Raw genomic sequence first — 15,938 nt, 5'->3', positions numbered from 1 at the left:
TTAGTTTGTGGGCAAACTTTTACAACTCTAATCCTCAGGGTCGTTCTCTGATCACCACAGACACTGACCTTCTCAAGAATATGGCAAGGGAGGCTGTGAACATCCCATGGAAGCTCTGGCAGCTGATCCTCCCCCTCTGCTATCACCCCATTCCTTTGGGGAGGGTGGAAGGGGGAGTCTCTTTGAAAGAGGAAACAGAAGAGAACTTGTCTAATGCAGACTCATAATTTAGAGAGTCTCCATGACTCACTGGTTTATAATGTTTAAGACATGCTGGGTAAATCTGCCTTCTGTCCTTTAGAACATTGCCCCCGGACAGCAGCATGCAACTCTCTTTAGGAGCCCTCAAGATAAGAGAGTGAAAGGCTTTTGCCATGATAATACAAAGAGGTATTGAATTTTCCTGAACAACAGCGAGACCTTAGCCTAGCAAGCTAATGCAATATTGATCTGAACCAGAGTGGGTGAAGTACTCTTATCCGGCTCGTGTGTGCTCATTTGTGTATTTACATGAAGGCAGCTATTGGATTTCCTCTTTGTTACCAGGGACCTAAAGGCCAAGCACATGAGTGAAAACTCTCACAAACCACAGTATAATTCAAAAATTGAATTATTGAAGAATTTAGGCAGACAAGATGTGCGAAGCTGTAAGGATCATACATTGTCAGGTAAAAAATTTCGAGTATTGGTCATGTTTAAAAGATACACTGGCAACAGGGGATGGCGATAGCATGCTGTTTTTGTTTGTTTATTTTGTTTTCCCAATAATTTCTGCAATAATTACAACCCTACCTCAGAACCAAGACAATTTGGTTTTCTACTACTTCCTTATGAGGGAAAAAGAAAAGATTGACTATGAATGAAGTCATGCTTTTAAATGAAATATTTTGAATAAATTAAAAGTGAATCATTTCGAAGGTATAAGATAGGCCATCTACACCTTACTTAAACTAATAAATCTTTTGAAGGAAAATATCTAGATTACTAACAATAAATTTTGCAACTTACCTACCTCTAATAGCACATTCATGTCTATTCCTGTGGTTTAGAAGGTTAATTTAAATGTAAAAATTAATAAGAAACAGAACTCTTTTTCTTTCTTTTATGAGACTTATTCCTGATATGGTTGATCATTTGGAGAGGTAGGTAGCAATGACAGTTCCATTCTTTGTCCCAGTTTAGGTGGAGAGTTGACTACATCTGCTCCTAAGTGCTGTGAGCTACCAAGCCCTGTGAGCTAAGCATTCATCTCTTGCCTCACCATCAGCACAGGCTCCTTTGCAATGTCCACCAGGGCAGCATGTCTGGCTATTGGCTCAAATCATAAGTTAACTTCCACCAATGCCTTTGGGGTGGTTACTTGAGAATCCATAGAGTTTCAAAGAGAGTGATAGATGAAGATGTGTGATTGACAACATGCATGCCTTGAATTTTGAGTTTTGGAGTAAACTGTTTTTCTTCAAAGCCAATTTGAATCAATGAATAGCTTTCAATTACTTAGTCATTTAATTCAATGTTTATGATAAAGTGCAACATAAAATCACTTGGTGGTTAAAAGCCTTCAGCGCCTTCTGGTTGTTGTTTTTGGAAAAGATATCAAAGACTAAAAGCAATTTTGTTGGCAAAGGAAGTGTATGTGTTGAACTACTATGAAAAAAATGTTTCTAGTGCCACTGACAAAAATTGAGGGAGGACAGTTTCTCATTTTGCCTAAAAAAGAGCTGTTACATGAGGTTAGCTGGATGGGGCCAGGTAAACTGTAACAAAGATACCTACATTTCTTCATAGTCCAAAGCCAGTTTTCTCTGGGAATAAGTGAAACATATCATAGTTCAAAACTTGGGTGAATTGCAAAGCTGAAAATGCTTATTGTTAATTGTTCTTTGCTTCAACTCAGTGATTTTCTAGAGTCAGAAAATTACTACTTTGGAAAACCCTTGACACTAATAACAATGTGCTTCTTTCTGAAAATATTCTGAATAAGTTGGTTGATTGGACCTTCTCCTCAGATGTCAATTTAAATGAAAGTTCCAGAAAGGAAGGCTGCAAATTTGGGTTATGAACAAATAAACCCATTATTAAATGTCCCAACTGTTGATACAACACTATTATAACATTGTTTTCCTAATTATTGTATTGAATACTTGGAAATCAGTCAGAACCGTGTTTAGGAAAAATTTCATTACTTAATGAAGTAATTTCTGAGATCATCATAAACCTGTTTATAGGTGAAAGATCAAAGAAGATATTAAACTAAGGTGAACTCACCCATTTACTCCAATGACAATATAAGGCTTCTCTAAAATCAGTTTTTCTCTAATGCAATTTACTGATAAAATTACTTACAGTTGTAACGTTATTTCAAAGACTAAGGCAATCTCCTTCACATTCTACTTGTTCTTCATTTATAATTTATTCTAACAATCTTCCTTTCAACCTGAGAATAAACTCCAGCTCTGTTTTATAGATGGTTATACATCTCTAGCTGCATGACCACTAAGAACTTCCAAGTTGTCCTTCCTATCTGTGTAGTGTGTGTACTCTGGAGAAATCTTAATATTAAACCAGACTAAACACAAGAAAAGCAAGGCAGCTGCAAAACATTATTTGATACTATCTCCCTCTGTTCAGAATTTGGGTATGTACTTTTGCCATTCACCCTTCCGATTCCCTGGGATTGAATGGAAAAAACTTTCATTAGATATCCACATGGATAGTTTCCCCATCTCCTTCAAATTTTTGCTCAAAGGTTACTTTATTGATATGGTTTAATCTGACCACACTATTTAAAATTTTAACCTTTACTCACCCCTCCCCTAACTCCTCATCCTTTCATTCTACTCTGTTCTTCCCTCCTTTACTTCCCTGTGTATCCCTCCCTTCCTCTGGTCTTCCTCCCATGCATATAATCGGTGCCCTATTTATTGTCTGACTCCATCTGGAGGAACATGAATTCCATAAGGACAGCCACCTTTGATTGTTTTGCTTATCAAGTCACTAGAACAATGCCTAATACATAAGAGGTATTTAATAAATACTTTTTTAGAGGTAGGAATTAATTCAGATAATAGGAGTGAAGAATGTAAATGATGTATTGAAGTGACTTAAATTGCTAAACATGAAAATTCCTTAAGTAGCAAATTAGGAATCTAAATTAATTAGGAATTAATTAATCAGGAATCTAATTATCTAAATTAGGAATGCCCAAATAATCTCATTCTCTTCTTAAATGTCTAAAAATAATTTAAAAGTATTTAAACTGTTTGATTCTTAAGTCTGACTTTTAAAACAAGTGCTCTCCTAAGATCCCATCCTCTGACAGTTTATAAATTAATGACCAGTAGGTAGATCAGTGAAATGAGTAAAATGATTTAATCAGGAAAAGTATGTATTGGTTCTAAAGACCTTGCATAATCCTCTACAGCCTCAGCTTCCTTATCTATAAAATGAAGTATTTGGACAGATAATTACTAAGGTCTTCCTGAGCTCAAATACTTCAACTCTGGTTCAGCTGAGAGTTGCCATTTTGCTTTATTTTCCCTTGTCCTTTTGAGCTATTATTAAAAAAAATAAAAGATGCATGTATCATGACACTTGTCAAAGAATCTCCATACCCTTCCCCCAGGTCCTTCCTCTTCAGGGAATGCTTCCTACTTATCTTAGCTCTTACCATCAGGGAATCCATCCCAGATTTCTAGTCGGTCATAGCGACAGAACATCCCCCCTGGAGGATTTGAGTCAGGCTCCAGGTCAAAGCTTTCAAATTCCAGGATAATCTCGGACATCTTTGGTGCAAAGATAATATAAGTGCATTCAAGGCTGTTTGGATATTTTTCAGGGAATCCAGGGGACTTTATCACTCCGCTAGGTGTTGTGTAGTTCTGGGAACATTCAGGACCTATGAATAAATGAAAAAAAAAAAAAAAAAAAAAAAAGAGGAGAGTGAAAATCCCACTTAAATAACTTTATTGAGAAATAACCTGGGCAAAGACAGAATATTTTTCTAATGAAAGCCCACCATTATAATCACTCTCCTAATCATGCATTACTCAGCCTTTTCATATTAGTGATAGGTATGGCAAGTCAAATTCAGATTTATTGTGTTCTCTTTAGTTTTCCATTTATGTGGAGCAATTTAAAGCCTTCTGCTGTTGCAGGAGAAAAAAATGACAAATATAAAATCATGTGGGAACAATGAATGAGTAAGCTGCAGAAATCTCGACAGAGCCCTAGAGAAATAATTATAGCCCCTTCAAGCTTAAATCTTTAAATCTTGAGGCTGACAGCCCTTTATTGGTGAAATAGAACATTTACAAAGGCAAGGGAGAGAATTCTGCAGAGGGAGTTTGGGTTTCAGATTCCTACACCAGTGACTCAGTAACTCTGCCAGATGTGACCTATGCCTCTTTGACAAACTAAATGTGAAAGGTAATTCGTACATGTACCCAGGGCGAGTGACTCATTCTGAGTGGTGTTGACACAGGTGTGCTGGTAACGTGTGGCTGTTAGTGAGGGCACGATAAACTGTGATTACAGGCCATGATGCTGGAAGTCAGTCACCTGATATCAATGTCGACATCCTAACCTTCCCCAAAGTATCAGCTACAGTACAGTATACCATTCTAAAATTGCTTGTTAATGGATGTGTGTGTATAATGTGTGTGTGTGTGTGTGTGTGTACATAAATTTATATAATGTATAATTTTAATGACCGTTCAGTATTATTAAGACTTCACCAATTATAGTGATTTGTAATTGAAAATGATCAACAGCATTCATGCATAGTACAGGTTGACCTTATGACTGTATGAATGAGCCCAATTTCAATTCATGATATCTAGCACTGAATAGGTTGTAACTGACTATAGCACCAAAAAACCACGTATCTACACTGACTTGAGCATATCCGCTATGACTTTTATTACCATCACCACTAACATGATTTTCAAATCACTAAAGACTCTGTGAATCATAGATGACTTGACCCTTTTGAATCTCAGGATTAAGGCTTGGTGTATTTGATTCAACAATTTTTTTTTTCTCCTGAACCATTGTCTCACTGTGGCTTACAGGTGGAAGCGGTGGGCCCCTGCAATGGCGTGCAAGGATTCAACTCCAAGTAAGGTGGTTTATCAAGATTGCTCTTAACTAAATATCCTCTCTAGGTGACTAGCAACCAGTGGTAACTTACTAGGCATAAATACAGATTAAATTTAACTAGCAGATCTCTACTTTCAGCGGCTCAAGTCAGTAAGCTGAATCCTCATCTCGGCGCATCCGGCAGTGTACTGAGAAAACTCTCCTTGCATACATATGAGCTACCCGTGGCACTGGAGAGGCAGAAGAATAGTATTTGCTATATGGGTGCAGTAAGCCTAGCATGCAGAGGTCTGACTTGTTCAAAATAGCTCCCAAACATTCTTGACCCATGCTTCACCATGATGGCCTCAAATGCTTATCTGTTTGATTCTGGTTAAAAAGTTATTAACATGTTGTATTTTACCAGGCCAGTTCTAGGTAAAGGTTTAAAATCCATTTCTAAATTACTCTGGGGCTCCTGAGATAACAGTGACTTTGGCAGTTTCAGTCACTATTCTTACCATTAATTCACAAAGAATAGCTATCAGTTGATCCATCTATCCATCCATACGCACGTACATGTACCTATCTAGCTATCTATAGATAAAATGTTGGGAACACCTTAGAATTTTACTTTCAAGATATAGTATCAGTGACCCTGGACACCTCCATCCTCCTCTCTGGGGAAAATGTGTTGGCTTGGTCTTGTAAGGCAAAGCAGACAGCAAGGTTGAATGCAATTGTTAATATTCCCTCCTCAAAAAGATAAACTCATCCATGTGGGATTAAGACTTAATAAGGAAAAAAAAAGTGACAGAAACTACAAGCATACTTTCAAAACTAAGTGAAACCACATTTCCACTGGGGCCTTGTCACATCACACACCGTTGGAAGCTATCCCAGGTTTTCCAATTATCTAGACCTAGTGTGGTGAAATTTCTTGGGGTAATGGAAAAGAACCAGGTTGGGTGCCAGATCTGAGTTCCAGCCCTGCCTTTACCATTAACATGCTGTGCAGCCTCAGACAGCCTCTTAACCTTTCTGGTTCCCAAATTCTGTGCATAATATGAGTCAGGTTTTGGATTTGAAAAAAAATGTCTCTTCTAACTTAAAGATTCTGACGTTTTACATTTTCTCCATTGCACATCAAAATTGGTTTCAATATTTTAATATTTATCTTAGTCACTGTTGCATCACTTGTCACAGATGAACAAGTACTTCCTCCAAAAAGGACAGTGGTGGGAATGGGTTCAGGAATTCTGTAGTGAGGACCCAAATGTGAGGCCAGCAGCCTTGTGTGCCCAGGAGCAAGTGAGCTACAGAGGTGACAGCTGCTCATGTGTACATCTGAAGACAGTAGACACCATGCTTTTGATGTTATTTGTAAGATTGAGAGCACTTGTGTAGTTACAAGTTGTAAATGATGATGGGGGCAGAAAATAATATTAGTTTGAAATTATTATTAAATATATAGACTCCTTTTTTGTTGTTGTTATTGTTTTTTGTTATCAGGGATTGAACCCAGGAGCACAACCACTTAGCCACATCCCCAGCCCTTTTTATTTTTATTTTGAGACAGGATCTCACCAAGTTGCTTAGGGCCTTGCTGAATTGCTGAAGCTGGCCTCTGACCATGATCCTCCTGCTTCAGCCTCCTTAGCCACTGGAATTACAGGCGTGCGCCACCAGAACCAGGTTAAATACTGGTTAAATAATTGCATAATGTGTAGCAAGTGGCCAATCCTGCTTTCAGCAAATGGCACCCATTCTCCATGCTGAGACCCGCAGAAACTGCTACAGCCTCTTCCAGCCTCACACCCTGGATGACACAATACAGAGGGAAGGACAGGGATAGAGTGACAGGCAGGGTGGCTGAGGTATCCTAGACAAATTTCTTTAGGCGAATGGGGATAACTGTAAGACTGGTGACCCAAGCTTTCAACATGTGGGAAACCAGATGGAAAGGGAATCTGGCACTTCTGAGGAAGAATCAGGGTGGTCTAAGATGACCCCAGAGGAATGGTAAGAGGTGGGGACTGGCTTTGCGGACTGTCAGGGAAAGATGGGCCTCTAGGGACTCAGAAATGGCCTAAATCTCTTTTAGAACTATAATCTTTTGAAAAATTCAGGGTCATCTGGTAAAAGATTAATTTCCTGGTTGCATTAAATCATGACTCGTATAATTTGTGTGTTTTGAGAAAACTCGAAATGGCTACACCCTGAAAGAAGAGCTATATTTTCAAAAGAACAGAGATTTATAGTTTCTATAATATTATTAAATGGCTTTGGAAGTAAAAATATTCATGACCTGCACATATATGCATAAACATATTTTTTAATCATTTGTATGTTGTATGTAATAATTTGTGAGGGGAAAGAATGTGTTTTTTTGCACTGTTCCAGTAGTAGCCATTTAGTTGGGAAGTAAAACACATGAAATGAAATAATTTGAAAATATTAAGGAGAAACCTGTTAGTGAGTGGAATGTGTGTGTGTGTGTGTGTGTGTGTGTGTGTGTGTGTTTGTGTGTATACTATACTTGTACACATACAAAAAATATTCCACATCCTGTACATAGTATACATATACAGATGACAACTTTAGTGTATGTATTTAAAAAAATCAAATAAGTTACAAAGAGATTTCTGAGAAAAATGCACCTAGAGTCAAATTCTTGAGAAGGTAAAGATTATACTGGAGAGAACAAGGGCTCTGCCTTTTGAAGGCATTATCTTTATCCATAATCACTGTACAGTATTGCCTAGCAAACACATCGTCGGTGGCAGGCATCTGGCAGGTTATGTGTTTTCCATGTTTTCATCTGATTTTCACAACGAGTCTGGGTATAGTTTCCATGTTTTATTTGTTTGTTTGTTTTGGTTTTTGGGTTTAATTTTTTTTTCAGGTGAGGAAACTGAGGCTCTGTGCATTCACAATAGCCAGGCAAAATTCAGATTTACCTTCTGTTCTGTTAGGTCTACCCAGCGCCTTGTCCTGCAGCAGGAAGATAGGCTGCAGGTCTGGGAAAACTGCAGGTGGACAAGTCCAAGTACAGGTGTAGGTGGCATCCAACCTCAAGAACTGAGAGTTAACCCAAAAGGCGTGGAGACTCATTATAGGTGTTCTAAGTACTGCACTTGAGGTCTGTTTGACAAGTTGTGTAGAGCATTAAGTAACATGGGAGAACCAAAATATGTGCCTATTTGGTTAAAGGCAGTGGGCCATAAAGGAAGTTGTGACTTGTTGAGACCTTTGGATGAAGAGTAAGAACTAAAAGTCATGCTGGATGTAGAGAGTCTAGAAGAAAAACAACAGAAGTCTTTAAGTCCCAAGGATGCTGTTAGATAGCAGAACAGTGAAATTATGGTGCATCTGAGACTAAAGAGTGTAGGAAACTGAGTTCAACTGGAATCTAAATGATGAATTCTTTTTTTTTTATTGAATACTTTTTTAGTTGTGAATGGACACAATACCTTTAATTTATTTATTTTTACGTGGTGCTGAGGATTGAACCCAGTGCCTCATACATGCGAGATAAGTACTCTACCTCTGAGCCACAACCCCAGCTCCTAAATGAAGAATTTTTTTTAAAGAAATTTGTTTATTTTCTTCTGTTTTAAAATTTTTATTTATTTTTTAAAAATTTTATTTTTACAGGCTGCATTTTGATTCTTGATGAGCAAAATAAAAAAAAAGCAGAGTCATTAGGAGTTTCTGGAAATAGTGATATTTCTTCAAATTTCAGTGATATCTGTTGTGACAGATCTTTTATTCTTTTGACCATCTTCATGAGAAAAACTGAAGACTAAACCTATTCTTAGCCTTTTTCTGAAACTTTTTGTCTTTGTTAATGCTCCAGGCAAGTAAGCAAGAGGATGTAGATGTGCATGTGTATATACATATACATACACATGTAATATGATTCATATAATAAATCAAACAGCTTTCAACACAAGAAAATATGTACATCTGCTGATGCTGATGTCATATGTACACTATCATTTGTACTAATGGTATTTATTCTACACAAATTTCTGAAGAAAGTTCTCTCTATATGGGGCAGAAACAGATACCATAGAAATTTAACACAGTTATACCAGTATTCCCCCAAACTTCCAGTGACTCTACTTTTCATTATTCTCAGTTGACACTCACCCAGAGAACCTAAGATTTTCAAAATGGTGTGGCTAAATTTTTTTTCTATTAAACCAACTTTCAATTATACTTTAGCACTTTCTATTATACTTCAGGACAATATAGTCGAAATCTGGGCCTCTATCCCTGGATTGCCAAAACATTAATACTAACTTCAAAATGCAAGGAACAGAAAAGGCTAGATTTAACATATAAGAGGAGTCTATAGTGACTTCCAAATAAAGTTACCTTGTCTATTTATTGACATGTTATAATTGGATCTGAGTGTCCTCCAAAGGTCCATATGACAAAGGTTTAGTCCTCAGTTTGGCACTATTGGAATAAGGTGGAAACATTAAGAGGTGGGACCTAGTGAGGGGTCTTCCAGTCACTGGGGGATTATGGAATGCTAGCCCTTCCTCTCTCTTTTCATGTCCCAGCCATGAGGTGAACAGTTGTTTCTGCCTTGCACTGCCCCACCAGGATGTGCTGCCTCACCACAGACCCAAAAGCAATGGGGTCACTTGATCACAGACCAAAATTTTGAAAACTGCAAGCTAAAATAAATCTCTTTTTAAGTTGATTTCAGGTATTTTGTTACAGTAACAAGAAGGCTAACTAATACATGACTGATATGTGTATTTAATGCCTCATGTCTGGGAGCCTATGAATAGTCAGATTGTATCCCAACCCAATAGACACCATTGCAACAGAGGATAGGTAAGTGCTTGTATTAGAGATGGTAACTGATATTTCATTCCTGGGGGAAATGCCACTGAAAACATGACAATTTTGTTTTCCATAAGAAGTTCTTCACCCAACTATCCTCCTGTTAGTAGAAAGCCTCTTCCCCCAACTCCCATCCAAGTAGTGATGGAAACTATAAGACTGGTGGGCAGTTTTGCTTTTCCTGAGAACTACCAGTGTTGAATTTTGCAATAAAATAAAGGGAACAGGATGTACGTGGCTTTAAGATAAGAGGGAATAACACATTTTTCACACATTAAAAAATCAAACTCTAAGAGTAAAAAACGATGCTCTTTAAAGAATTTTATGGAGTATATTCCTTATAAACATTGGTGAATACATCAGAATCATGCAATTTTGATTCTTAAAATGCTTCTGTTCAATTTTAAATAAACTTTCTCTATACAATGGGTAACTTTATTTGATGTATTTTTCAACATGTTGTAAGGAGAAATTATATTCCTTAGGAAAGAATAACAGTATTGCCTCCATCTTTCTTTTGACTTTGTCTTTTGTAAATCAATGTTAAATTATCTTTTAAATTATCATACTTGTTCTGTCAGTTACTCACCTCTCTTGAAAATTTCATAACGTATGGAAAATCCTGCACCATGAGTCTCATAGTCAGAGACAAATTTGATAAAAAGAAACGGCCCTGAAGACACCACAGGAGAAGGGGCAATCTTTCCACAAAACTTTCCCCATAAACGTCCATTTTCATTTTCTCCATCAATGACTTCCACATAGTCATACCTAGCACAAAAACAAGGAAGGAGACATTAGGTTGGCAAGAAATGCTCTTTTAATTTCAATAATTCAGAAAGTTACATTGTGTAGCACAGTCTGGCAAGAGAAAAAGTGCTTTCTGCATTCACCACTGCTTTACATGGAGGGAAAAATATCTAGCAAAATGAAATAATTAAAATGGACTACATCATGTCTGTATACATCATCTGGCAACACAGAACTATTAAGAATAATGGTGTCCATTATACTTGCAGACAATGTCAGTTAAAGTAACCAATTAACAAGAAAAAGAAAAATCTCATGAGCACAATTCTCTATTATTAAATTGTGTTCTTTTGTCTATGGTGGTGGGGTGTCAATACATAATGCTATGCATTCTTTTCAAACTGTGAAGTTCTTTTATGAATTCAAAATGTCTCCTTAGCTGGAGCTCTCCATGAACAATACTTTGATTTCTGTGAGCGACCCTCTAAACATATGGCCACAGAATAATAAACAGATTCTTTACTATTTAACTCAATTCTGTCAAACTCCAGACTTCTTAGAAAAAACTCTCTCAGTGGTCACATTCAATGGTTCAAACACAGATTATCTTCCCTAAACTATGCAAGGATCATAGAATATAATTTATTCATAAAAAATGTATTCAAAAATGGAAAGTCACATTGTCTATACTCACCAGTCTGAATGATTCAAGAAATAATATTTGAAAAAGAAATATGACACACTTGAAATAACCAAAGTGATATGCTTGAAAAAAAGCTGGTTTAATAATGATACACTGAAGAGACAAGTGATAAAGTGACAATAAAATATTATTCTAAAGATTACACTGAGATAACTGATATGCTTGCAATTTATTTATCTTTAAAAAGTAGAAACCATCACTAGAAACCTTGAGGGAAATAAGGAGATCTTTATTTATTTGGTATTATATATTTCTTAGTCTCTTGCTCTTTTCTTTCTTTTTATTTGCCAAGTCACATAGGAGTCAGAGGATCTGATTTGTTTCCATTTTCCTCCTAGAACTAACATGAACACATTACAATCCATTCACTTCGAACCTTTATTTTATTTCTGTATTTCCCTAGGTTCAAAAATCCTGGTATATATTAATTTCAGGTATGGCTAAAATATGGCAGTCACATCAACTTTATCTAGCAATTTAAAAGAAATCAAAGTGGGGAGAAATCTTCACGATGACCGATGTCATCCTTAACAATCCCTTTTAAACTGCCCAGGACACATTACTTACGTTTACATAAAGTCTCAGGAGACAACTGCAAAGATGATATCACTGTTTAGAGTGGACAGCTTAAGGCTTTCTAAATTAAAAATGACATTACCTCATCAGTTAAAATTGTGTGCCAGCTTTGTGTATATCAAGAAGAAAATAAAGCTGACATTGATGGAACTAAGCATTAACATATGTGAATTATTGTCTAAACTGCATTTCCTCTATTACATCTGATATTTCCAGTAGTAATCACTTGGCCTGCTAACATGGCTGTCCCTTTGCAAAACTATGGAACTACACAGAGGAATTGTTCCTTTCTCAATACTTAGATGTTTTGCATTTAAAAGAAGACAAAGGAAGAGAGGGAGGAAGAGGAGGAGGAGGAGGAAGAAGAAAGCTTTATGGTCAAAATCTTAACCAGTTTTTACAGTCAACTGGGGGCAGCTGGAAAGAACACTGTCTCTGTATTCATTAAAGCCCCCAAGTTGGCATTTATAGAGTAATTCCTTTTATCTCTACTGCTTCATTGACAAGACAGGTCTGCATGCTCTGCCCCACGCTTTCTTATAATCTAACTGTGATTTGAACTGTTGACTGTGTTTGGTCTGGCAACTGTGCATCCAGCTTTGCAATATAGGCTTTTTACTTGAATCTTGACATGGTCTGAATACTAAGTGGCCAAATCCTGGTGCATGTTGCCTTGCAGGCACAAATAAGAGAGGTGGGTCAGGCATTCTGAAGAACTAAGAGCATTTCTCTCTCTCAGGTATTAGCAAGCACTGCTAACGTAGTGCCAATGAAATGTAAGAGGGAAAAAAGCGAGTATTTTAATTCACATATCCTCCTCTGATAGTAAATACTAGGCTCTCCTCTTGGCAACAGTAAAAACTATTTTTAAAAGTGAAGGGGGATTAGAATCCCTTTCCAGCACAAGATAAGTCATTGCATAGTTAGGTGCCAATTTTAGGAAATTGAATTATTCAGGGATGCTATAGTTACATTTGTAAACTGGAAGTCTGCTATCATTTTAGCACTTCCCTTCAAAGTACCATCCAACCAGACCCCAAAGAGTATCACGAATAGTAGTTCTTGTAAATATGCAGGAGGGTGTACTACGCACAAGTTGCAAAGTATAGTATTGCCAAAGAAGTTAAGGAAGCAGCTTGCATCTCCCTCTGGAGTTGATACCAGTTCCACTCCACAAGTTTCTCACTGGCAAACACAGTGCCAGGAATGCAGCTGGTGTGCCAGCATCCTTCCCCAGAGACTAAACGTGTCACCACAGCAACGCAACCAGCCTGCATTGGCCTGAGGCCCAGGATACTGAGTTTGCAAATTTTGATCCCCCAGCCGGCTGCACATTGCTCTGTTGCTGCTGCCAGTGTGGCAAACACCGCATTGCTTGTGATGTTAAGATCCCCAGCGGCGGCGACAACAGAGGCCTGCAAAGGTGAAAGTGAAGGCACCTGTCTGACTCACTGGAAACAGCAGTGTTCTAGTTGCTGGAGAAGAACTGGGAATTGCATCCAAGGAATCTAATTCATAAAAGCTAGAGGAGATCTTATAAAGTCTAAGAGTCCTCCTTCCATTTGGGTCCCTGCTCTGGAAAAAGAATGCTCCAGGTGACAAAGGTGCCTGCCTGGGTCCAAAGAGTATCACCATTCTAGGCAGGGGTCTCTACTGCTCCCTGCTCATAGTACAGATGGAGCCCATCCAAGGAAAGACACTCCACACTGATCATGGGAAATAAATATAATGTGGATATTTAAAACGCTCAGAAGGCAACCAACCCCTCTTCCCTTAGACATCCTCCCAATCCTTAAGTCTTCTACGTTCAAGCTTTTCTACTGTGTAGCAGCAATGGCAAAACAGGTGCACATTTTTTATAAAGTAATTCAACCTTTTTGCAATTAAAAGATACCTTTCCATGATGTCTATGTTAAGGTGAAACACCCAGGTGGCTCTTCCCACGAGTGGCCTGGCTTTAGAGTCCATGCTCCCAAAGCCACAGGCCTTTTGCTTACGTTGCTTCTCTACCCACAGAGTGCCCAGGTGTTGGTGCTGAACCATTTTAAATCCTAATAGTAATCCCAAGTTAGGTTTCCCATAAGAATGATCAAAGAATAAAGGTTTCCTTCTAAGAATTCTTCAAAGGATTACCCAGAGATTATTTTTTTTCCAAACTTTCCTTTTGGAAAGTTTGAATTATGGTTTTAGGAAAATGGCCAAGTAGGGAAAATAGTGATGGGAAAATGGAAATGTATTTAGTCACTAAAGAGCCATTTCGAACACTTTATAGGTATGTGGTGCTGAATAGATGAATGGTGTACTTTACTTAAGTCGGGTTTCTCTTGTGAGTACAAATGACCCCTGACTCTCTTGGTGGAGAGAATGAAATGTTAAGAAAGCTAATCCTCCACAGGGTGTTGTCGGAGACAGTGAGCTACTGTACCAAGCCCCTCAAGGCTTCTGGACATTCTCAAGTGATTAGGAAGGGGGTTTTTAGGTGGTAGTGTCTTTTTAATCTTCTTCCAAGGGGATTCACCCCCATTGACACATGAACATTCATAATGGAGAAATTTGATAGCTGACATCATACACCAGAGTGAGAAATTATGTTGGCTAACATAATTTTCACCTGCAAAAACGTGTTTCTGTGGTTCTTTGGTTTATTTTGCACAAAGCATTTAATAGCGAGCCCAACTAAACGCCTGTAAACAATTGCTGCACTGCTAAGAATTGTCTTAGATTTTACCCAGAGTATTAGAAAGAGGATTTGAAAATAAAAATACATAATGATGGATGTAGGAGGAATTAATTTGTCTTTGAGCAATTTTATATGAGATTTATCCCCCAACAGTTCTGCTTTGCTTGCAATGCTCTAATAAAGATATATGAAGAACATAATGATGGTTTACTTAGTAAAAGTACATTTTAGAAATCTACTCTAATAATCAAGAATAATATCAAATTTTATATACAATCACAATATGGAATAATATGTAGACATTAAAAAGCATGTCCAACAAAAGTTTTTCTTTTTAACATAGGAAAAATGTTTATATTATAGGTAAAAAATAGAATATAAGCCCCTATATACAGTATAGTCTCGATTCTTATTGATATGCAGAAAAAGAACTCGAAGAAAAAGCTGTAATAAATGATGATCGCCAGGTAGTGACATTATGTTCCTATTTTATTTCTGTATTTTTCAAAACTTTTACAATGGACAAGTGTTTCTTCATAATCAGATAAAAGTTATTTTGAAAAGCACTAACTACCAATATATAAAGTGATAAATCAATATCTGTTTGCCTTGCTAACAATTTTGTATTTCTTGGTCAGAAAATTCTATCTTTGTGATATTTTATATGAGAGTAAATCAAAGACTTTGCCTTTTTTTAAACCACTGGATCAATGACACTCTGTGTGATGTATTTTTCTTATGTTCCAGAAAGTTAAAATGAATTGGATTTGATCTCATACTTTCTGAAAGGCTGGAAATAATAATTGACATTCTACAGTATTTTCTGTGTTACAAAATTTTCTCACATGTATTAGCTAATTTAGTCTTGACAGGGATCCCAGGAAGGTAGTTGGCAGGTAGTATCATTCCAGAAGGAGCCTAGAGTTGGGGAGCTGACCTGAGGGAGACACATACAGGAAGGAATTTGAATCCTTTTCACATTGTCTACTTTGGAGCAAACTTGACTCCGATATGCACTATTTTTTTCATTTGTTCTAATTAGTTCTATATAACAGTAGAGTGCATTTTGACACATCATACATAAATGGAGTATAACTTCTCATTCTTCTGGTTGTACACAATGTGGAGTTACACCAGTCATGTAATCATATATGCACACAGGGTAATAATGTCTGATTCATTCCACTGTCCTTCTCAACCCCATGACCCCTCCCCTCCCTTCACTCCCCTCTGTCTAATTCAAAATCCCTCTATTCTTCCCTAGGGCTCCTCCGCTGATTGTGAATT

General features: G+C 37.3%; 1 protein-coding gene across 3 annotated transcripts in view; it reads right to left on the bottom strand.

The window, feature by feature from the left end:
- Nrp1 (neuropilin 1) overlaps nt 1-15,938 on the bottom strand; it is a 138,173-nt gene that overhangs the window by 70,532 nt on the left and 51,703 nt on the right. For all 3 annotated transcript variants that reach the window (XM_047520421.1, XM_047520423.1, XM_047520422.1), the window contains exons 3-4: nt 10,532-10,713; nt 3,671-3,898 (exon numbers count right to left, since the gene is read on the bottom strand). In XM_047520421.1, the coding sequence (XP_047376377.1) occupies nt 3,671-3,898; nt 10,532-10,713 (410 nt within the window). The remainder of the gene's footprint in view (nt 1-3,670; nt 3,899-10,531; nt 10,714-15,938) is intronic.

This window comes from Sciurus carolinensis, chromosome 12, assembly GCF_902686445.1.
Source record: "Sciurus carolinensis chromosome 12, mSciCar1.2, whole genome shotgun sequence".
NCBI classification, from domain to species: Eukaryota; Metazoa; Chordata; class Mammalia; order Rodentia; family Sciuridae; genus Sciurus; species Sciurus carolinensis.
This window is presented reverse-complemented; position numbering and strand designations above follow the sequence as displayed.